We start from the raw sequence: 24,519 nt of genomic DNA, 5'->3' as shown, positions 1-24,519 counted from the left end.
TTGTTTCCTTTATTTTCACCTGGCGATCTGGCCAGTAAGTCTGTTATTTTTCAGTTTCCTCCAACAGACCAAGCTGTGCAGCAAGAGTGCCAGCTAGAGGGCTGAAACAACCCACTTACCAATAGCTAAAAATGGTCAGTTCTTATTCATATATGTAAAATCTTTATCCCAAAATTGACAATATTGTCACACGGGGAAGTGGAGCGTGATCGATAGTTAGAAGATAGTAAGATCATAAGTTATTAATCGTATTTCTGTTTGATAGAATGGCTAAATAATCTCAAACTATTTTCTGTCCTGGCTGATCGACTTAGTTAATAAAATATAATTTATGCCAAGTAATTGGAAGGAAATTATAACTATTCGATCGGTTTCTGATTCAAGTGCTTTGATTTAATTGCACATTAATCGGATAATGAAATCGAAGCATGTATGGCCAATGTAACACTATCCTTTCCCCAGATTGGCAATGCTGTTTTCCAAAGGTGTCCCCATTGCTCCTCCATCCATACTGAAAATACTATAATGGCACTTTTTCACTACAAGTATCGGCTCGGCTCTACTCGGCCCTGCTTGGCCCGGTTTGCTTTTCCACTGCTGGTACCGCATGGTACGGTGTTGGAACGGTTCGGTATGGTACGGTATGGTTTGCTTTTCCACTAAAGTAGTACTAAAGTTAAGTGGGTGGGATAACAACAGGGTGGGTGGGATTCTCTGACCAATCAGTGGCTAGTAGTGACTACATGCAAAGGATTGTGGGATATGGTACCGGGTATGGTACCTCTTGGAACCACAATCTAGGTGCTACTGTTTTTGAGAGCCGTACCGTTCGGTTACATGCAGTGGAAAAGCGTCACCGTACCGTACCGAACCGTTCCTACACCATAGCATGCGGTACCAGCAGTGGAAAAGCACAAAAGCGAGCCGAACCGTTCGGTTCCATGCAGTGGAAAAGCGCCATAAGACAGGAAGTGTGTTACTGGCAGGTTCACCAGGTAAAAATAAAGGGAAAAAAAAGCCTAAACAAGGAAAACGAATGCAGACACCACATTTTAGGTGATACTAAACCTTTTTGTTTTAATTAAAATAAAAAAGAGATTATACTTGCGAGCTGGTATCAAAAAGTTTCAAGACTAATTTTTTAACACGCCAACAGATAGCAGCAAAAGTCACAGGGTGCACCAACCTTCAAAAGTCAGTGTGCCAAAAGATCTCGTCCTGTGTACATCAGGAGCTGTGCAATTGGTGCTATTCTGACCACGTGCATTACCACGGCTGTTATTTCATCATGAATAGCAAATGTGACATTCTGTGTGAAACTGGGCAAATCTGCCACAGAGGCGTTTAACATGATTCGGCAAGTTTTCAGCGATACTGCAATGAGTTGAAGATTCAGCTCAAAGGTCGCCGTTTTGACACCATTGCTGAGATCCAGTGCGAATAGCAGAAGGTGCTTGACACCCTTCGAAAAGAAGACTTTCAGGACACATTCCTGAAGTGACAGGAATGCTAGGGGCGCTGTATTGCTGTGTACGGGAACTATTTTGAAGGTGATAGTGTGTAAACATAGATAAATAAAGTACTTTCTTTTAAACAGAGCTAGTCTCAAAACTTTTTGATACCACCTCATACTTGCTCTATGTTTTGGTTCCCTGCTGGTGCTTCCACTCCTCCTTCCTGCAGGGGCACCCCCAGCATTTCGGCTGCTATGGGGGCACCCATGTACCCTTGCTCCTGAGCTGGGATGTTTGAGTCCACAGACAAACACAGTGTGACTTGGCCATGCCCCCTGCTACCTCCTCACAGAACTTGACTGACAGCTGCAGGAGCCTATGGCTCCTACTGCTCTCAGAGTCCCCTGTGGGACCAAAGAAGAGGGCAGCTCACTCCTGAGATGGACTGGGGACTATGGACTATGGGTTTTTTAGTCTACATAGAGCAGTGCAAGGGGAAAAGGTTCATAAGCTCACGGAGGACATTAAAAGGAGGCTGAGAAACACAGTAAGAGACAATTTAATAAAACATAGATTACAGGACTATTAAGTCGTGGATGTGTATGGATTATTTTTGGAAAAGAAAGATATTGTTTAGTGTCACTTTAAGTAACACTAAGCTGCTTTAAATTACTTTGAATTCACATAGAACTTTATAGAAAAAAAAAAGCAGCTCAGATTATCACGAAGCCTGCATACATGAATTAGAGTTATGCCCCGTACACACGTACTGATCTTCCGCCGAACGATCGGCCGTCTTTTGTCCAGGGCTGTCGTGTCTGTTGAAAACTGCAAAAGACTGCACACGAATTTTGTCGGCCAACAACAGCCGACTGCAGAAGTGATGTCATGTGATGGTTAACTTTCCTTGTCTTTTTTCTTTTCTGAGCATGCCCAGTCTTGCTAATCTGCTGTCTGTCGGCCGAAATCTGTACTGATTGGCGAACAATCGGCCGTTCTGGTGTTGGCCAACAAAAATTTTAATGCCTGCACACCCGATTATGTTCGGCCGAAAATGCGCTGTCGGCTGTCGGAAGCATCATACTAACAAGCCTACAATCGGCCGATCGGTCGTCGGCCGAATATTTACTGGCGACAATCGGTACGTGTGTACGGGGCTTAAATTTAGTCAAATGTCTTATTGAGTCATTTTCTTTTTTAGTAAAAAAACTTCAACAAGGTATTACAGCTGGTTCTGTGGGATTGTTAGTGCAAAAAGATAGTGTGCAAAATAGTCTCTGCGCTGTCTCTGTGCTGTGGAGCATCAAAAGCAATCCAAAAAATAATTACTATCCATTATCAAAAAAAAAACGTATAATTCAATAATAATAGTGCATGCGTTATCTTTCACTGCTTCCACCATACAAATTTACAAGCAGGAGTACTCACAGTGTAAAGCAAATTCTCACTCCAAAGTGGCACTGTGACTTAATTCAATTATAGGTTTTCACCCATAGTATTTAAAAAGTCCATAAATAATTAAAGTCCACCAAAATTGTGCAAAGTATAATGTTGAGATCTTCCCCTGTTGAGACAAGTATCAATCACACACCACCTCGCATGCACTTGGTGCAGAGGCGTAACTAGAACCTTCAGGGCCCTGATGCAAGAAACCATGAAGGGCCCCTCAGACCCCTGGCCGGTGCCCTTACCTTCAAGCCCAGGGCTCTTCCCACTAATCCTGGGGCTCTTTACACTCGTTGCATGGCCTTTTATTACGGTCCCGCAGCAGGATTCTTTCACAGGTTCTGCAGTGGGCCCCCTTCCTGCAATCTTGTGGGCCCCCTTCCTGCAATCTTGGGGCCTCCCCACAGTGGTGCAATACCAGTGTCCGGTCGCAAGTGTGACCTTTGCGATCCTGGAAGTTCACCCACTGGTTTGCTACCGGGCCCCCTGGAGCATGGGGCCCGGTAGCGATTGCAACCCCTGCAACCCCTGTAGTTACGCCCCTGACTTGGTGATCCTTCTCCCCAGCAGGTATACACTAACCGAATCACAATGCCTCCCACTGCATATTTGGTTACTTTACCATTGGAGGATACTGTTACTTTTTTCACATGATTATGGCCATTTATAAATCCTGGGGAGATGCTTGGTGACATTCTATACCTGAATGGCTGGATATTCCCATAGGTGTTTTATGCCAACCATGAGAGTGGGAGGCATTATGATTTGGTTAGTGTATACCTACTGGGGAGAGGGATCACCAAGTGCGCGCGAGGTGGTGTGTGATTGATACTTGATTTAACGGGAGAAGATCTCAACACTTTATGTTGCACAATTTTGGTGGACTTTATTTATTTATGGACTTGTTGGATACTATGGGTAAAAACCTATAATAGAATTAAGTCATAGAGCCTCTTTGGAGTGAGAATTCACTTGAGTGCAAAAATATACCCATAGACACGAGATGTTTTTAACTAGATTAGGCAACCTATGTGACCTACACAATACTGCTAGCCAGCCCCTCTAGGGGTGACAATTGACTAGAAAACTTGCAAAATAAATGCCAGCTGCTACAATTCCCCACTGTGGCAAGTGGTGCTTACAGTGTCTGTCAACAATGACCCTTCTCGGCTCATTGCTAAATGTTGACATTTGGCCAACTTCAATTTGGCTGAGAGAGTAAAATAATTACGCTAGTTACAATTGTGCAGGTTGAATTTTTGTTTAGTTAAAATTCCTGTAAGCTCATTCTGTGTGAGACTGATGTGTTTGGTATCACCAGGAATTTTACAAACACCCTAGATATTATAACAAAACAGATGCTATCTAGCACTTACCTCTTGAAATTTTGTAGTTCCTCTGTTAAAAATGTTATGCATATTTGTTAAAATCTCAGATTCAAAACAGGAAATTATGAGTTTGTTTTTTCTTCTTGAAGTCTGTAGGTAAAGACAAAAAAAATCAAACTTCTTATTACTGGGTAACAAAATAATGACTTGTTTCAGAATCTTGTGTGTTATCATGGATGACTGTTTTCAAATCTATTTTGTATTAAGGTTCCATATTTACAATGTTGATGAAGAAAATCCAGGTATTGATGAACCTCGAGCCTGTTTTTATACTGCTCAGATCGTATGTGGCATGGAACACTTACATCAAAACAGGATTATCTATCGGGATTTAAAACCAGAAAATGTATTATTAGATAACGATGGTATGTTTTTGTTTTTTTATGCTTACAAAAGTTTAATGCTAGATGGTTACTGTTGCACTTTTTAGTAGCAGATAACCACGAAGGAGTACTAAAGTCACAATTCGTTACAATAAGCATTAATAAAGAGCAATAATCACTGACAACAAATGTTGTATTAATATTGTTGAAATGTTTTTTTTTACTTTAAAAATGTGTGCATATGCTCATCACAGTAGCTGCAGCAGCTGTTTTTTGGTCTTCATAAAAGCCAGCAGTGGCGGGGGTGATACATCAACTTCCTGCTGAGTTAACAGTAAAAGAACACATCCCCAGCACCCTTTAGATTTGCATGTTGTAGGGAGGTAGCTGGCCACTGGATGGTTTAGACCAGTGTTTCTCAACTCCGGTCCTCAAGGCACACTAACAGGAAAGATTTTAAGTATTGCCTTGAGGAGATACAGACTAGAATACTGCAATCACTGAGCAGCAAATGATATCACCTGTGATGTATTTTAGTTTTCTTGCAAACCTGGCCTGTTAGTGTGCCCTGAGGACTGAGGAGTTGAGAAACACTGGTTTAGACTTTAAAGAGCTTCACCTTCCCAATCAACATTGATTATTTTTAATCCTCCAGCTCCTGGCATTAGTAAATAGATAGGAAAGTATATCATATTTACTTGTTTTAAACATTTTTTTTTTTAACATTTCTTCTGTTACTTCCCAGTTTCTTGCCTAGGCAAAAAATGTCATACATCCCAGGAGCCTACAGGAAGCTTTGTTTGCCAGCTGAGCACACTATGCATGCTTGAGCTAAGGGCATATTGATTCCAGAAGTAAATGCTACATGAGTCATTTGCCCCTACTCAATGATGGCCACAGCCAGCATTGCGAGAGGGGTGTTTTTCAAAGTGATTTCTTGACAAAATAAAGCTTTGATACATGGATGAATGGGGGAGCATGCTTTGAATATTAAAAAAATTAAATAAATATTTTGGTTTGTGGAGCTCAGATGCAGCGATCATCCGCTTTAACTACAACTATGCATCAGTTGCTTGATTACATTCTCAGACCTGCTTCTTAAATTGTAGTCAAGCAACTGATCAGCACAGAACGGCTAAAGTCTTCACCATCCAGTGGCCAGCAGGGAGGAACATGCTGAAAGGGTTGCCAGGGATGTGCTTTTCCACTAAGGCTCTGGCTCATCATTTGTCATCACTTACACTGTCTGCGTGCATCTGAATGGGTGACTATGAAGAGAGATATTGAGAGAACAGAATAAATTACAGATACAGGTATAAAGGAAATTGATGCAGATGGGAAACAAATTACATTGCCTTGCGAAAGTATTCAGCCCCCTTGAACTTTTTGACCTTTTGCCACATTTCAGGCTTCAAACATAAAGATATAAAACTGTAATTTTTTGTGAAGAATCAACAACAAGTGGGACATAATCATGAAGTGTAACGAAATTTATTGGATATTTCAAACTTTTTTAACAAATAGAAAACTGAAAAATTGGGCGTGCAAAATTATTCAGCCCCTTAAGTTAATACTTTGTAGCGCCACCTTTTGCTGCGATTACAGCTGTAAGTCGCTTGGGGTATGTCTCTATCAGTTTTGCACATAGATAGACTGAAATTTTTGCCCATTCCTCCTTGCAAAACAGCTCGAGTTCAGTGAGGTTGGATGGAGAGAGTTTGTGAACAGCAGTTTTCAGTTCTTTCCACAGATTCTCAATTGGATTCAGGTCTGGACTTTGACTTGGCCATTCTAACACCTGGATATGTTTATTTGTGAACCATTCCATTGTGGATTTTGCTTTATGTTTTGGATCATTGTCTTTCTGGAAGACAAATCTCCGTCCGAGTCTCAGGTCTTTTGCAGACTCCATCAGGTTTTCTTCCAGAATGGTCCTGTATTTGGCTCCATCCATCTTCCCATCAATTTTAACCATCTTCCCTGTCCCTGCTGAAGAAAAGCAGGCCCAAACCATGATGCTGCCACCACTATGTTTGACAGTGGGGATGGTGTGTTTAGAGTGATGAGCTGTGTTGCTTTTACGCCAAACATAACGTTTTGCATTGTTGCCAAAAAGTTCGATTTTGGTTTCATCTGACCAGAGCACCTTCTTCCACATGTTTGGTGTGTCTCCCAGGTGGATTGTGGCAAACTTTAAACAACACTTTTTATGGATATCTTTAAGAAATGGCTTTCTTCTTGCCACTCTTCCATAAAGGCCAGATTTGTGCAGTATACGACTGATGGTTGTCCTATGGACAGAGTCTCCCACCTCAGCTGGAGATCTCTGCAGTTCATCCAGAGTGATCATGGGCCTCTTGGCTGCATCTCTGATCAGTCTTCTCCTTGTATGAGCTGAAAGTTTAGAGGGACGGCCAGGTCTTCGTAGATTTGCAGTGGTCTGATACTCCTTCCACTTCAATATTATCCCTTGCACAGTGCTCCTTGGGATGTTTAAAGCTTGGGAAATCTTTTTGTATCATAATCCGGCTTTAAACTTCTCCACAACAGTATCTCGGACCTGCCTGGTGTGTTCCTTGTTCTTCATGATGCTCACTGCGCTTTAAACGGACCTCTGAGACTATCACAGTGCAGGTGCATTTATACGGAGACTTGATTACACACAGGTGGATTCTATTTATCATCATTAGTCATTTAGGTCAACATTGGATCATTCAGAGATCCTCACTAAACTTCTGGAGAGAGTTTGCTGCACTGAAAGTAAAGGGGCTGAATAATTTTGCACGCCCAATTTTTCAGTTTTTTATTTGTTAACAAAGTTTGAAATATCCAATAAATTTTGTTCTACTTCATGATTGTGTCCCACTTGTTGTTGATTCTTCACAAAAAATTACAGTTTTATATCTTTATGTTTGAAGCCTGAAATGTGGCAAAAGGTCAAAAAGTTCAAGGGGGCTGAATACTTTCCCAAGGCACTGTATTCTAAGGTACTTATGGGGACTAAATGTACACATCATTTTGAAGAAACTAGAGGAGGGGAAACAATTGTGAATGTAAACTTGAAGCATATATATAATTTTTGTATTTTGAGTTTAATCAGAGCAATCATAATATTGTTTCGCTTGTGTGCAAAAATCGGAACTGCATTCTGCCTAACTCAGCAAAGAAAACAGCAATATCCAAAGTGCAATATTAACTACAACAAAATTAAAAACAAAAACAGCAGTTATAATTCAGTAATGGTAAGATCCTTTAAAAAAACATGTTGGGTTGAAATAGTTAGGTTGGAATGCAAAGTTTAAAGGGTCACTAGATTCAAAATGCATAACCTGGTTTATGTAAACATTCCAGGAGATTATTTTAACAGAAGACATGGAAAACCAAGGTGCCATAGGTACAGATTTTTTCTGTTACTCGCAGCTGACTTTGACACATTGATAAATGGGAATAAAGGAAATTTTCCTTGTAGTCTGAGCTGGACTCCCCATACAAGATCAGGTATAATAAAGGGCCAAGTAACAGGTTCACTTGAATCCTCTCCCCTATGCACACATTAACCTTTTCTTCACTTACTTGCCACTCTATTGAACTGACAGGTGCAGAAGAAGCCACTCTGTGTAAGCTACTAGTCACTAAATATAGTCACTCTACTCATGGAACAGCATTGATGCTTGGTGATGGGCTTAGGGCAGTCACATGGAGTGAGTCACATGCTTTTTTATACCGAGAAGTATTGTATATTTTTTCGCTCCTGACAGCTGAAGAGAGCAGAGGGTGGATAATGGAAAGGTGAGTATGTGCTTCGGCTTTTCTTCAAATCAAAACAGAAGGCATGACATACTTGGTTGCAGAAACCACAGTCCTGAGATCCTAGGGCAGCCATTGATATGACCCAAAACCTCACATGACCTTTGCTGAAAGGCAGGATTAAAATACAAAAACAGCTGCTGGGGTCATGTGACCAGAATTAAAGGATACTTTCTCCTTTAGTAACATGTTACATTTTCACCTGTATTTAGGGTGTAACACATTACTATGCAGCTCCCCTGTTCCCTTTACTCACCCTCCCCCTTCCCCGTGACAGCGGGCAGGGTTTCCTTTCCCCCCATAGCCGCTGTCACATTGGCCCAGCTGTGTGGGGGTTCAGCCACATCATTTATTTGCAGCATATGATTTTAATGCTAAAGTGAACCAATAAAAATGAAACATTCCTTTAACCACTTTGACCCCCAGCCACTGTGCTGCTACTGCGGCACAGTGGCTCGTTCCCGTCCAGCGACGTAGACCTACGTCGCTGGACTCCTCCCCCTGTAGGCGGCGCACGCCGGAGGCGCGCTCCCGCTGTTTTCAGTCACAGCGGGAGTCGGGCCAGGGAAGGAGCAGCGGCGAACGCCGCCGCTCTTCCCCGATCATCGGGGAATCGAGTGAGGAGATCCGCCCGCCTGTGTAAACAGAGCGGGCGGATCTCCTAAGTGACAGGGACTGACAGATCGGAGTGTTCAGCATAGCTGAACATCCGATCTGTCCTTCTGTCACTCAGTCACCTCCCCCCCCACACGTCAGTAAGCACCAGGCATACATTAACCCCTCCCTCTCCAATAAAATTAACCCCTTCACTGCCAGTGTAATTTTTACAGTAACAGTGCATATATATAGCACTGATTACTGCAGTAATGTCACTGGTACCCCCAAAAGTGTCAAAAATGTCAGTCAAGGGTCCGATCTGTCCGCCCCAAAATCGCAGATCGCCGCCATTACGCGTTAAAAAAAAAACACCAAAAATGACAGAAATCTTTCCCATAGTTAGTAAACGCAATAACTTTTGCGCAAACCAATTAAAATACGCTTATTGTGATTTTTTTTACCAAACATATGTAGCAGAAAACAAATTGGCCAAAAATTTAAAAAAAATTAGATTTTTAAATTTTTTTGGGGGGGAATTTCATATAAAAAAATGTTAAAAATATTGTTATTTTTTCAAAATAAACGCTCTTTTTTTGTTTATAGCGCAAAAAGTAAAAAGCGCACAGGTGATCAAATACCACCAAAAGAAAGCTCTGCTTGTGGGAAAAAAGGACGTAAATTTCGTTTGGGTACGGCGTCGCACGACCACGCAATTGTCAGTTAAAGTCGCACAGCGCCGAATCGCAAAAAGTGGCCTGGACGTAAGACAGCAAAATCCTCCGGTGGTAAAGTGGTTAAATGTAGTGCCTGGGGGGTCCCCATAGTCTGCCTGTAAAGTTGCACATCTGTACTGTGGCCACATGCTCTCAACGCGGGGGGTGCTTTGGGGCAGGGGGGGCTCTGCCCCCCCATCCCAAAGCACCTTGTCCCCATGTTGATGGTTCTGGACAACCCTGGGCTGTGGTTGTAGGGGTCTGCAGGCAGGGGCTTATCGGAATGTGGTAGCCCCCTTTAACAAGGATTCCCAGATCCTGCCCCCCCCGTGTGAATGAGCACCCCCACCTATTCGCCAAAAAGTGTCAAAAAGAAATAAGAACACAGACACAATTTTTTACAATTATTTTATTAAAAATAAAAAACAATGTCCCCCAATGTAGATCCATCATTAATCACGCCGCTCTCTGCAACTGCCGGACCCGAAAAAAGAAAACAAAAGCTTCACTTATGACAAAGGCTAACCGCCATCTTGGTCCAATCAGGGCTTAGAATGCACTGAGCAGCGTGCAGTGCTTTGTGGGGCACTCGGCAAGCGAACATCTCGTAAATTCAGGTGTTTTCCGAATGGGTGATGTTCGGGCCAAACTTATGCTAGGTCCGAACCACTCGCCCAATACTATTTAACAAAACAGGTCTTTTAGGTCTGCTTCAACTACTTAGATTAAAAACAGAATTCCTGCATGCATTTGAAAATACTTGTGAAGCTTCACTGCTGCGTCCAGCTACCTCTGTAAAGTATGGTCTCTAACTCAAAACTATTCCCAGCTATTGAATATATACAGTATATATGTATTCAAATTGAGAGTAGGTTATCGTGGAAATCCTATTCTCTTTAAAGGTGCTACCACATACCAGAAGCCTAGCACAACTCGTAGCCAACTGAAGGCCAATAATGTACACCAAATCCAGCTAAAGCAGCAATGGCAACCACTTAGATCAATTTAAAACTAGCAAAAATGAGTAAGGTAAACATAGGCTGAGCAAAGCATAGAACAATACAAGCGTTTTCTAAAAAAAAATTACATTTTATTCAGGAGAAAAGAAAAACTCTTCAGTTTTGATTGTAGCTGAATTTGTGCACTTGCAACATTATCATTGTGTACTGCCCGTTTTATTTGCGCTAACATTCATATTTTCAGGACACGCTTTCAGGATTTATTCCCTTCTAAGATACAAGCAATACTCAACTATTCAAGTTAAAAAAAGAGGTTTTAAATACATTTGTAAATACAGTAAATACAGCTTCAAGGCATCTATAAAGACATCTGTAAAATGTGCCCCCCAACGCAGAACTTTTTGCGTTCCCAAACATGGGACATACAGTACATTATTTTTGAATCCAGCTTTATTGAAAATAGTCTGAAATAATATATATACTTGTAACACTTTTAAAACCAAACTTGCCACTTTTACAAGTCTTTTCAGGGAGGGGGGGGGGGGGGTTGTAATCAGATGACATGTTTGCTTTTCTAACATGCAAATAATATAAAGGACATTACACAGATTATCTAACAACATGAGTACAAGACACGTGATGTATTTTGTCTACCATTGTTGCAACTTGCACGTATGCATAACAAACATTTAAGCAACTCTTTTCTTATTGTTTTCTATTTAGCTCAGTGATTGAGTCCACAAAATTCTACATTAAAATGTTTTTGGTTTAAAACTATGAGCTCTGATATTCCTGGCCAACAGAAAGGCAGCTGTAAAGTGAAGTCTTGCAGAACAAAGTCTGTGTTTGCTTTTCAGGAAATGTCCGTATTTCTGACCTTGGGCTTGCTGTGCAACTGAAAGAGAAGAAAAACAAAATCAAGGGCTATGCAGGAACTCCAGGTAACTTGTGTACATATGACTGTGTGAAGTATATGGTCTCCCGTCCCAGCTTAACTACTGTGGAATTTTTTTTATAGTGAATGCAGACAAGCAATGAAAGGGAAATTAAAATGCTGTCCCATAGTTTATTGTCAATTTTCACAAAAATGTAATATACAGTTGGTTAAAAAAAATATTGGACACTCAGTCTTTTAGGGGTCTGTTTACTTTGTAAGAGGTGTCTTCAACTTTCCTTGATGGCTTAATAGGATCTGCTACCTACTTCTCATACAGTAAGTGGCTAGCATTTAAAGTTGCATGTAACTATTGGGGATAGGGATGAGCCCAACTGCCCTGGGTTCAGTCTGAGCAGAGTTTGGCAAACTGAACCCAAACCAAACTGAAATCAATTGGAGCTGAATTTGTCAAACCCAAAAATACCTGGGCTAGTAGGCTAGTGGGTTTGTAGGCAAGGGGTTGTAAAAGAAAAACATGTCGGGGGGGGGTCACTGCCCTGGGGAACATGTAGCTGTAAAAAATAATGTTTGTAGCACCACCCCGGGAGGAGCAGCTGGATAAAATGACTCTGTGTATTTGGAGATGACACACCAGGCTCACCAAGTTACTGTCTCCAGCAGTGGAATTCCCTGTCCCTGCACAATACTGCACTCGCTCACCACGTGCATCCTCACCCCTCTACCATGTTCTGCTGCTGCATCTCCTCTTTCCTCACTGATAGTACTTGTCCTGGCCAGCCGAGGCCCATTTTACCTTGTTCCACTGCTGGATCTACACTGTCCAAACTGGTTGCTAGGACCGCCTGACGCCTGACATCTAGCAACTAGTGACGTCATGTCACCACAAATCAAGGCCAAGAGCCCAGCATTCAGAGAAGAGGAGGATTTAACTTCCTCCTCTGCGCCAAGTACTTTAGCTCCACCCACCCCCTTCTCAATCTTCTCCGACGGCATGTTCAGAGGTATGGAAACTGCCAGGATTTGAGAGCAACTCCCAAAACTCAGAGGTGAGGCCGGGCACCGGTGGTGGATGGAACACCATGTGTGTCATGAGGCACTGACTGCAGAGAGGATGCAGATGAGCTGGCAGCAGAGGACAGATGACACCTTCGGAGGGATGGGAGTAGAGTTTGGGGGATCCCACATAATTTTTTTTTTTTTTTTTGCGTGGGCCTCACCTTCACATTCCATACCAAACTATCATCAAGGAGAAGGGTCTGGAATGTATTTTTAGAGAGAACCCCATGCTGCTTTGTTTTGCAGGATCTCCTAGAGATGAAGGGAATCTCCAGTCGCTTTGTTTAGAAACAGAAATAAGCATCTGAAGCTCTCAATAACTGGCAGTTAAAGCAGCATTTCTTTTCTTTTAAATTTTAGGCCCCATGCACACAGGGCATTTTGCAGCTGCTGTTAGCAGCGTCAGACATTTTTTTTGCAGCTGCAGAATGCCCATCCATGTTATTCTATGGCCTCATGCACACATAGAGCTTTTAGGAGCTCCAAGTGGTATAGGCGTTTAATAGCTGCAAAAAAAAACCAGGACCAGTGCATTCTGGTGCTGCAGCGTCAAGCTGTTAAAACGTCTGATGCTGCTAAAAGCTGAATAACATTGCTTAAACAGCGCTATGCCACGTTATACGTTGGGGGGGGTCCACCCTCAAGATCCATATGAGACTCTTATCCGAGCATGCAGCCCGGCAGGCTAGGAAAGTAGAGGGGACGAGGGAGCGCCCCCCCCTGGACCATACCAGGCCACACGCCCTCAACATGGGGGTGTGGGTGCTTTGGGGGAATAGGGGAAAGAAGGGTTAGGGAAAAAAGGAGGAGGGTGGGACAGAAGAACATACACAGTATCTCACAAGAGTGAGTGCACCACTCACATTTTTGTAAATATTTTATTATATCTTTTCATGTGGCAACATGGTTGTGGGAGTGTTCAGGTCTGGGGCTGCATGGCTCCTGGCACTGGGGAGCTACAGTTCATTGAGGGAACCGTGAATGCCAACATGTACTGTGATATACTGAAGCATAGCACGATCCCCTCCCTTCAGAGACTGGGTCTCCGGGCAGTATTCCAACATGATAACGACATCAAACACCTCCAAGATGACCACTGCCTTGCTAATGAAGCTGAGGGTAAAGGTGATGGACTGGCCAAGCATGGCTCCAGACCTAAACTCTATTGAGCATCTGTGGGGCATCCTCAAATAGAAGGTGGAAGAGCGCAAGGTCTCTAACATCTACCAGCTCCGTGATGTCCTCATGGAGGAGTGGAAGAGGACTCCAGTGGCAACCTGTGAAGCTCTGGTGAACTCCATGCCCAAATGGGTTAAGGCAGTGCTGAAAAATAATGGTGGCCACACAAAATATTGACACTTTGGGCCCAATTGGGACATTTTCACTTAGGGGTGTACTCACTTTTGATGCCAGAGGTTTAGACATGGCTGTGTGTTGAGGTATTTTGAGGGGACAGCAAATTTACACTGTTATACAAGCTGTACACTCACCACTTTACATTGTAGCAAAGTAATTTCTTCAGTGTTGTCACATGAAAAGATATATTTACAAAAATGTGAGGGGTGTACTCACTTTTGTGAGATACTGTGTGTATATATATATATATATATATATATATATATATATATATATATATATATATATAAAGGATATATATCTAAAGATATTATATAATTGATGAACAGAAAAAAATTAGTTTTTATTAATGGCTCCCTGAACAGAAGGGGGAAGAGTTTATCAGGGTATGATTGTATTCGTCAGAATGGGAGTAGTCCTTTCAGCAGGACCATAAATTGTTCCATTTTTGAGTTGTATCTTTGAGAAAACTAGTACAATTTTCCATATGTTCGATATCGTGAATTCGATGGAACCACTTCTGGATGGTGGGTGATGAAGAGGATTTCCAAACAGCTGTGATGAAGCTGCCCTTTGAGTGGGTCTTAATGCCAGATTGTGAGATAGACTTCCCTTCACGTGATCACTGTGGTTATCTGTCACAGTGGTTATGTGATTGCCAGCCTGGCAATGCAGAGGGATATATAGTGAGTACAGAAACCTTGGACTCCCATTGAGGCATACAGTATATACACAGGGTGTGGACAATATGACATAGCCACCCTGCTGCTGTGCATAAGTGTTACATGGTTTGCAAGAGGTTAAGATATCTAGTGCCACACACCTTCCTTCTACTTCCAGAAGTCTTTATTGTTCCCTGTGTCCCTGATAAGGATATTTACATCTATTTGTCCTTTTGACCATTATCATTACCAAAATTTTGAGTAGTTACCAGAACAGCAATAAAGCTGAAACCTTACAAAGGGTGTTTCAATTATAACTGTCTAAGAGGTGGTTTCCCTCATTTTAGGGAGATTTTCCTTTACTTCCTGTCCTATAGTCAGAATGGCAAAACAGTGGCAAACAGATGGCCAAAAAAGTGCCAGGAGTGTGTAAGAATATTTAATAATAATATTTCTCGCGCTCGTACTTCATTATGTCAGAATATTTATACTGCTCTGAATATAACAGTGTCTATTTATGTCAACAAGCAAAGATCTATGAGAAAGGAGAATCTTCACCTATTTCCACAAATCAATATGTAGTGAATTATTTTTAATTGATTAATTTCTTTTTAAAAGCATATACCAATCTTAGTGAGTACAGTCTACAGTATGGAATATATAAAATATTTATTCACAAGACATGTATTCACAATAAATGATCAAACAAGAAATGACACAAAGAAACAACTCTACATAAAATACTAACTTCAAGCAATCAATGCAATGTGATGTTTAGCTCAATAATGAAAGTGAAAGTGAAACAAAGTGAAAGTGAAAGCAAAACGAAAGCAAGATTACCATTTCTCCAGGTATAGCAGAAACCATAGATAAGTGTTCTATATAAACAGACCACAATTGTCTGCGAATCGCATAGCCAAAGTCATTCCACTGCAGATGGAGCGACAATAAGCCATGCAAAATGGAAGACTAAAATCGCAATAATGCGCTAAATCTGATATTAATAAAAGTGTATAAAAACAAAAATCAGCTTTTTAGAGAAAAATCTACCATGGTTTATACGGCTGGGATTGTAATCTTATTACCCTTAAATATGCAATATAAAACATATAAGGAAAGAAGTAAACAATATTGAATAAAATCAAATAACACAGCAAGGCATATTTACCACACTTAAGATGGCGGCTAGCTTCAAATGGTCGTTACCAGAGTCTTAAGATGGATGCCAGTGAGGGAGGAGTTTCGTTTGGCGTCCCTCAAAGTTTCAGATGAATGATGGAGCAAGATGGAGTATGTCTGGATGAGTATATCGATGGATGTAGTAGTGTGTGTGATGTATGTGTATTGTATGTTGTCAGTAGTGATGTGTGATGTCCTCTCTCATCTGGGTTGTTCTTTTATATGGTATGAACAAAGGGCTATAAAAATTACCATAAGTTAAACCCAGAGGGATGAAACATTATCCCCATTGGTTGGGATATTCTATACCTTAACTGGTGAGGTCATAGACACACCTCTCCTGATAATTCAATACTTAATGTATAATAATAAAATTAAAGGATGATTTCTCTATGTTCAAGAGTAACTATAAAACACTTTGTCCATACTCCCAGTACATATATAAATGTCCATCTGTATCTCCATCATCCACCCTGGCAAGTAATGCCATTTAAATAATTATATTTTTAATACAATATAATATTTCTATATGGGAAATATCTGAATTATCTCAAGACTGCATTTATTAGTGTGTCCAAAGGGAGCAGTATTGTACCGTATATTAAATTCAGTGTTTAAAGTAATTAGAAAATATTCTTATCTGATGATCTTTGACCTCTTGGCTAGTGAAGATCCATTAATTATTTGACCATGCCATAAGCTGTCAGACATTTTGTCTGGCCTGTAATATTTACGATACCTAAAACACTTAGCCTAGTCCAAAGCAATTCTTATATAAACACTCCTACCACATGCCTTAAAATGAAGTAATTAGTATTCACTCTTAAGTCTAAGTAAAATTTGTTATTTAACAAGAATATAAACCCAACATTTGGTAGACAAACAATTTCTAAATATGTATGTATATGCCTTACATAATATAATGACATAATTATGGCTAATATCTTCTCACACATAATAATGTATCTTTAAAAAACTTATATAGTTCATTTTAAATGTCTGCTAGAGTATACTGGGGTTTTGTCCATTGTTATATACAGATAAGATTACAAGCTAGACTAGTATGGTGTCTCGCTAATTGTCCCTTATCTGATGAGATGTCAATGTATTACCTTATTTATGATAAAAGGAATACAAAGACCTCTGTTGAAATTCTACTCTCTCTTGTAAGCTTGTAAGAGACATTTTGCAACATTAACATATATGAACCTTCATTCACCTTGAACAAAATGGACGCTGTACCATTCAGAATCTTATATGCATAAGATGAAATATACATGGCTTTTTAAATCCATTTTTTTTCTATTATTATATTAATCACCCCCAATAATCCTGACAGGTGTTTGTCTAATTTGTTACACTATATATATTCTTTATGGTACAAGCCAGCATTTTGTACCTGGAGTTTGAACGCACTGCAATCTTTTGTAAACCTATCTAATGTTCGTCTCAGTCCATTACTGCACACCTTATATATTAATATGCTGCGGGTGCCCATTGTCAATTAAAACTGTAATCTCACTGTTGGTGACCACTTTCAAGTGAGACTGTAGTCCTGCTGCTGGTGACTGCTACCATATGAGTCCTGAACCTTGCTGTTGGAGACCGCCACTGAGTGAGACCAGGACCCTGCTGCTGGTCACTGCTGCTGAGCAGCACTTCAAAGAAACCCAGAGACAAACTGGCCCTCAGAATCTTAACTTGGAGATTGAGAATCTACTCCCTGGGATGGTATGAGGAATGCTATGAGTCTGAACTGCATTGGAGAACCTCCCCTCTGACTACTTATATTGAGGAGAAAGAAAGACTGTTTTAACTGAAAAAGGAGTGTGAGCTTAACAACCTTTCTCCCTGTCCATTAAACTGATCTACATGAGCATACAGAGACCCAGGTAGTGAGCCCAGGTCTAAGAAGAGTTGATCCCTTTGCAAGATGACTTCCTTTCTTATTGGGACCGTTGATAATAAATTGCCGGCATACAGGTTCGTCTCATAAAATTAGAATATCATCAAAAAGTTAATTTATTTCAGTAATTCAATTCAAAATGTCAAACTCATATATTTTATATAGGTGTGTATAACACACAGAGTTATATATTTTAAGCATTTCTTTCTTTTAATTGTGATGACTATGGCTTACAGCTAGTGAAAACCCAAAATTCAGTAACTTAGAAAATTGTATATATATTGTATATTCCACCTACCACTGACCTGCGAAGAGAGAGACTTTTTAACTGTTCCAAATAGCCAATTTTCTTTTTTAGTCAATATATTGTTTTTTTGCCTGTTGGTACTTTGCCTTACTAATTGTTTTTCCTGAGGCTGTTTCTGTTTCCAATACATTTATTGAAGTACCCCCAGTGCAGGATGAGCAAGGTGTGTCATTTCTGGGTATACAGAGACATTATTTCCAGCAGCTCCTCCAGGGGTAGCCCTATATACATTTCAAACAATATGATATTTTTGAATTCCTCCATTTTTTGTATTGAGTTTGTAATTTTATACATAGTTGTACAATGCCTTGGATTTGCTTTGTTTGCATTTTGGTTTAGTTGTAAGACCAGTTTAGATTCAAATCAAGTTTAACAGAATTATTTTTTACCAGTAACTTTTTAAACTGCTTCTCAAAGATTCTTAAAATATATTTCCCTTTTAATACATACAGTGGTAGTAAGCAATTTTAGCCTATTTCTTTCCTTTATTTTTCTGTGGTTTTAAATGTCATTTTAGGCATTATTCTGCTTACATTCAGTTTGTCCGAATCTGCTCTATAAATGCAGACAGGGAATAAGAACAAGGAAGATATCAGGTCCACTACCTATCTGATTCAGCGGCAGAGGACATAAATGGCAACTTGTAAGCTGTAGCCCATTTAGGTTTCATTTAGGGCTCTTTCACACAGCAGCTCCGTGTGTCCGCAAATCATCCTATTTTTTTGCGGATGATTTGCGGACATAATGTAAGTCTATGGCATTGCGGATGTCAGCGGAATACCATCCGCTGACATCCGATTTTCTTCCTTTCAGTTCTGTTCCGTTTTTTGGAACCCTATTTTTTGGAACCCTATTTTCCATCCATCCAGCAGATCGGATCAGATGGGATCGGATGAGAACGGACCGACAGTCTGTTCCCATCCGATTTCCCCCATAGAGATGCATGGGGAACTGACAGCTGTGTCTCCACACACAGCGCGGAGACACAGCTGTCATCCTCCTGCTCAGCAGGGGATCAGCGGATCGATCCCCCGCTGAGAAAAACTGAGTCCGTCCAACGGACTCAGTGTGTGAAAGAGCCCTTAAGCTGCAGTAGGCAATGAACGGAGGTGTTTACATGCTGTGGTCGCGATGCTTAGCTCCTGCTGCAAAGTGTAACTGACATGAAGCAATCGGCAGGGGGCAAGCCCAGTGAATGCTACACATTCAAGCAAATGGGGAAGCATCGCAAATGCTGTGCAATGCATGTGGTTGCGTTGCTTTTGTTAGGAAAAATTAGGTAAAATAAGCTGTGAGGAGTTGTTACACAGATTCCTCACTGTCTGTCAGTCACCTCTGATACGAGATCCAAACGCGGATCAGGCTTCACAGGAAAGGAAGATTTAGATGCAAGTGTAGCACACCCCCTATAGGAGGTGCAGATCCAGGCACGCCGAATCGTCCCAGGCACACTGAGTCCGAAAGCAGTCCATAGCTTTGTTTTTTTGCTGTTTATTAGGGAGTTAACAACTTGGATAGGAATGGGAGGTTATGGGATGCCCACTTGACGTCAGCAATCTTCAGGGGGCAACTTCAAATATACAGCTATTTAAAGACTCCTCTTCACTTTCCTCCTGCACACTTTTGGCCTCTCTCTTGCTCAGCCTCTGCTGGTACACTCCTGGGGGGAACTTGACAGTCTCCTTATCAGTTCAGTAGCAGCCATTACAATGAGGAGCTCACAGTCCTTTAACAGTAGCACACATGAAGTGACACAGCATGTAACTTACCTGGCTGCAGCTGCCCCTTTCATCAGCCCTCTTGGCTGCCACTCTACACTAGTCCACCCAACTGACTTTTCACCAGCCCACACCCGGCTGACTTTCAGGAGAAAGGAGAAGACTTAAGAATACTGCTGTCTTCAAGGGAGACCGGCTACGTGTGGCAGTCTCCCCCCTTTGTTAGTCCCCCAACAGTGTTAATCTACTCTACTCTGTCCACTCTTGCTCCCGTGCCTCCAGGAAGACCTCCTTCCATGTGTTTTAGCATGGTTCTCCCAGCACCTGAGCCCCAGCCCAAGGCAGGTCCCCCCCCCAGACTAGGAGGTACTCATCAAGACCACTGACAGCCTCCTCAACACTGTATATTCCTGCATCTCCATTTCCTACCCGACTGCCCTGCTGGCAATGCCCATGTCAATTTATGTAGTTATCTGCCCCCTGCGAGCTAACTGCTGAGGATTGGCAGAGGCCCCATAAATATTCAAGGCAGCTCCTCCTAACTCCCACCTTCTAGTTCTAGAGAATCTCCAACCTTCTAGACCAGGGGTAGGCACCAGAGAGCTACCAGGATGAATAGTCCAGCCCTGAGCGCCTCTAACGAACCCTTACCCAATTAAGACTCACCAGCTTAACATGTGAGTCAGAGTATGGTTGGCCTACACTAACTCTAGCACACACCAGAGGGATATACACACGTCTAAATCTACCCTTACTGTATGAATACAGCAAATACAATGGAGAAGCGTGTAAAACAACTGAAAGTAGACAGTCCCTGCAAAGGTTTAGCCTCATTGTAGACATGGCATCCCATATTTCTAGACCATGACTGAGAACAAAGATGCCATAAGGATTTGGTTTGCATTTAATGCTCCACAACTGGATGTTTGGAATCACATTTTATATGGGAGCTGGGACTAACTACCTGCTTCTAGAATTTCTGATCTTTACTGATCGTATGAGTTCATTGCAGAATAGACATTGTCAATCGTGGCTTTTGGCAGTGAAGGCTTGAATCAGGTATGAAAAGCAGAAACTAGATTTAATGTAGGTTGCAGGCAAGATGAATGTACACACTGGAATATTTTTACTGTCCTGTAATGTCAACTCTTAAGGCATGGGAATAGGTAGTATTAAGGGTCATATTTGCATGGTTTCCTCATATTACTGTATACGTATTGTATTGTTTGGGGGTTATTTAGCTTAAGTGTAGAGCTTACCAGTGAGCAGGGTCTACACCAGTTATGCCGTTTAATGGCTTGTTGGCCCACATTTATTAAAGAAAATATCTAACAAAATGATCTGTTGCCCTCACAGGAGTATCCACCATCAATGCAAAACAAAGTAAGTCATGTTCAGCCTCCTGGCTCTCTTTAGCAGCACTGCCTCAGTCCTCTTGACTATATAACAGAGTCCCTGTATTCCTGTACAAATACCGTACCTCAGTTAGACTCTTTTTCCTGCTTCCTTTCTGCTCCAAGCCCAAAGGCTTGGGCCTTCTGTCTGCTCTCTCAGACTTCACCGTGCAGACCTGCATGCTTGGGCTTCTCCCTTGTTTCCGCGTGGACTCCTTGGGAGGGTGGAGCCAAGAACCCTGATCCTGACTCTACAAAAAGACCTGTACACACCTGATCAATTAGTGTGCTGGCTATTCCCAAAACTTGATCCCAGGATTGAAGATTGCATCCCACCTGGATCACTATAAAATCTCCAGGCCCCAAACCAGATTCTACCAACCATGGAGGAAACTTTGAAAACAGTTTCCTCCAAAAAAAATAAGCATCCTGGAGCCTCTCAACCCGCCTGTTTGAGAATCCTGTGCAACATAGGAGCATTTTAACACCATGACAGATCAACGTACTGTCACAGTATATTAGATAGGCTAATGTGTAATGTAATTATTCTTCGTTGATTATTGGTTGGGTGTTGCTTAATTTTATTTTCTCATTTCTTTAAATTTGCTTTGTGGGTCACTGTGTTGTATAACAGAGAAAAAAAAAGCAAATGTCTTTGTAATGCCCTTTTATTTGTGTAACTTCAATGTCCCCAGTGTGTCTGAAAAACACAGTCTAATATAATACCGTGTACAGCATTTACACATGTACCGTATGATTACATAGATCTTCTTTACAGGATTTATGGCTCCAGAATTGCTGAATGGAGAAGAATATGATTACTCTGTGGATTACTTTTCCTTGGGTGTAACTCTGTATGAGATGATTGCTGCACGTGGCCCATTTCGGTCCCGAGGAGAGAAGGTAATGAATAATCTCTTCTAAGATTTAATGCTAAATAGCATTTCAGACAACTTAGCATATTACTTTTAATGCTTCTACTGCAAAATTGTGTATTATCACTTTCTGCGATAGAGAAATATCTATTTATGGCCATTTTCTTGTACTGGGATTATGCTGAATAACACTATTTCATACTTTTCTGTCCTGTACAGTTATGTACTGCTGAAAATGCAACTGGAATTGTTGTATATTGATCAGAAATGGTAGCAATTGATGCATATGCCTTTATTACTTTATTATTTACCACATTGGTATTGACTGTTGTAAGTAGGTATAATGCATATTAATTAAAAATGCTTAGAATTATCAAAAACTGAATCTAATGCTTCCCAAGGAGGACATCAATTACATGAGAGTGATCAAAGGAAAATTACTGTCATCCACTATATACTAGATAAGGTTCTAGTTAGTTTTGGTTATAATCCTGAGCATCAGATCAGGGTATGCACACTACCTTTTTGGATGTGGTACAGGTAATTATAAATTATATTATAGGGGGCAGGCTTTGCATAAGCTGGGCCTTGGCTAATGCTTCATATAGAAGGCTGGTGTCATGCTAGGCTTTGAGTGAAACATTCTAGAAATACACATGAAGATGAACATTACTCAGTTAGCCAAATACATTATTGATTAAAGCTGAATGCTGGGCAAGCAGCTAGCTCAACTCAGCTGATTAAAGGGTACTTGCATACATATCAAGAGTGGAAAGGAATCCGCGCTTAGGATAATATCGAAGGGAGGGGGTAGGAAAAAACGATTGGCTGCAGCCCACTTCAGAATATAATCTACTAGAGATTATATTAGATATGTAGAGGAAAAAAGAAGAAGAAGTGCTTGGCGCTGCCAATATATGCGTTAGAAGTGTGGAAGGTAGAAACTAGTATAAATAACACAGATATCACAAATATTGCAAATATTATGCACGATTGAAAAAAGTGGTGGATGTTAGATAAATAAGTGAGGTATTAAATATTCAAGAGGTAAAAACAGGAATAAAGTGTAAAAGCATAAAACCTAAAAACCAATATTTAAATGTATGCAGAAATATAAATAGGTATGCAAAAAATGAATATATAGAAAATGACGTATATATCCACAATATACTCCAGTAAAAAATATATATAGTGCCCTTCAAGTGAGGGTGAAGTGGTGATGTTGAAACAATAAATAAATATATGAATTCAGAAATGGTATTATAGTGCAGTGAGTATTTGGTGATATGTAACACAGGTGTATAAGTGATAATAAAAAGGTATAGTAGAAGAAATTAGTAAATATAAATTAATTTACAGTGACTTGGGTGACCAAAAAGTGACGTGTGCAAAAAATGAAACCTCAGTCCCAAACCAGGGAAGAGAGAGTGCCCAATATGGTTCCCCAAAATAACAATGGGGTGAACCACAGATGAAAGAAAACAAATCCAAAAAAATAATAATAAATAATGCAAAAGAAATTATAAAATGGTGACTAGGTGATTGTTACACAGAATATCTCAAGATCAATAGTGTGCTAGTGAAAAAATGCGCAAAAAATGTGGTCAAAAATGCATAGGAAAAAACATCCACTGAGTCCTTAAAAAGCACATAGAGGTATAACAGTCCAAAATGGTGATGAGGTGCCAAAATCACAGGTGCGACCGGTTGGATGGTTCTAGAGTGAAGACTATGGTGCTCCCCTATTCAATGGGTCCGGTGCTCCCCTTTCTAGTAAATACCGAGCTTACCAGAAAGTACTACCCCTACAGGGGTAGAGCGCAGGTCGATATTTGTAGGGATCGCTCCCAAAGCAGAGGGGTCCGGTCACCTGGTCCACTTCTAATATTCCAATTGCCCGAGTCACAACTGCTTGGCATGTTAGTGGGGGTATTCCAACATTAATGCTCCAAACAAGTCATTCCAGGACATGTGTATAAATAAAGAAAGATGCCTCCAAACGGTAAGCGTTCTCCCGACCGGAGCTCATACGACGAAACATGTAGAGTGCGCACCGCATCACTTCCGCTTGTATTGTATTGATCGGCTTGGGACACAGCTCCGGTCGGGAGAACGCTTACCGTTCATCACCCCACCGCCAGAGAGGACCTTGCGGCTCCTAAGTCCTGAGGGATCGTTAGCATTGTTTTTATGTGAGTACCTGCTTTTATCTTGGATGTTTTAATAAAAGTCTAGCGGTATTTCACCATTTGGAGGCATCTTTCTTTATTTATACACATGTCCTGGAATGGCTTGTTTGGAGCATTAATGTTGGAATACCCCCACTAACACGCCAAGCAGTTGTGACTCGGGCAATTGGAATATTAGAAGTGGACCAGGTGACCGGACCCCTCTGCTTTGGGAGCGATCCCTACAAATATCGACCTGCGCTCTACCCCTGTAGGGGTAGTACTTTCTGGTAAGCTCGGTATTTACTAGAAA

At 41.1% G+C, this 24,519-nt stretch overlaps 1 protein-coding gene across 1 annotated transcript in view; it reads left to right on the top strand.

The window, feature by feature from the left end:
- GRK1 (G protein-coupled receptor kinase 1) overlaps positions 1–24,519 on the top strand; it is a gene marked incomplete at its 5' end in the record, with an annotated part of 59,162 nt that overhangs the window by 26,795 nt on the left and 7,848 nt on the right. Inside the window, 3 exons of the mRNA XM_082246843.1 lie at positions 4,496–4,653; positions 11,545–11,628; positions 21,942–22,066. Of these exons, the coding sequence (XP_082102969.1) occupies positions 4,496–4,653; positions 11,545–11,628; positions 21,942–22,066 (367 nt within the window). The remainder of the gene's footprint in view (positions 1–4,495; positions 4,654–11,544; positions 11,629–21,941; positions 22,067–24,519) is intronic.

This window comes from Pelophylax lessonae (genome assembly GCF_965119305.1).
Source record: "Pelophylax lessonae genome assembly, chromosome: 2".
Taxonomy (NCBI): domain Eukaryota; kingdom Metazoa; phylum Chordata; class Amphibia; order Anura; family Ranidae; genus Pelophylax; species Pelophylax lessonae.
The sequence above is the reverse complement of the archived record's forward strand: the minus strand, read 5'-3'. Positions and strand labels throughout refer to the sequence as shown.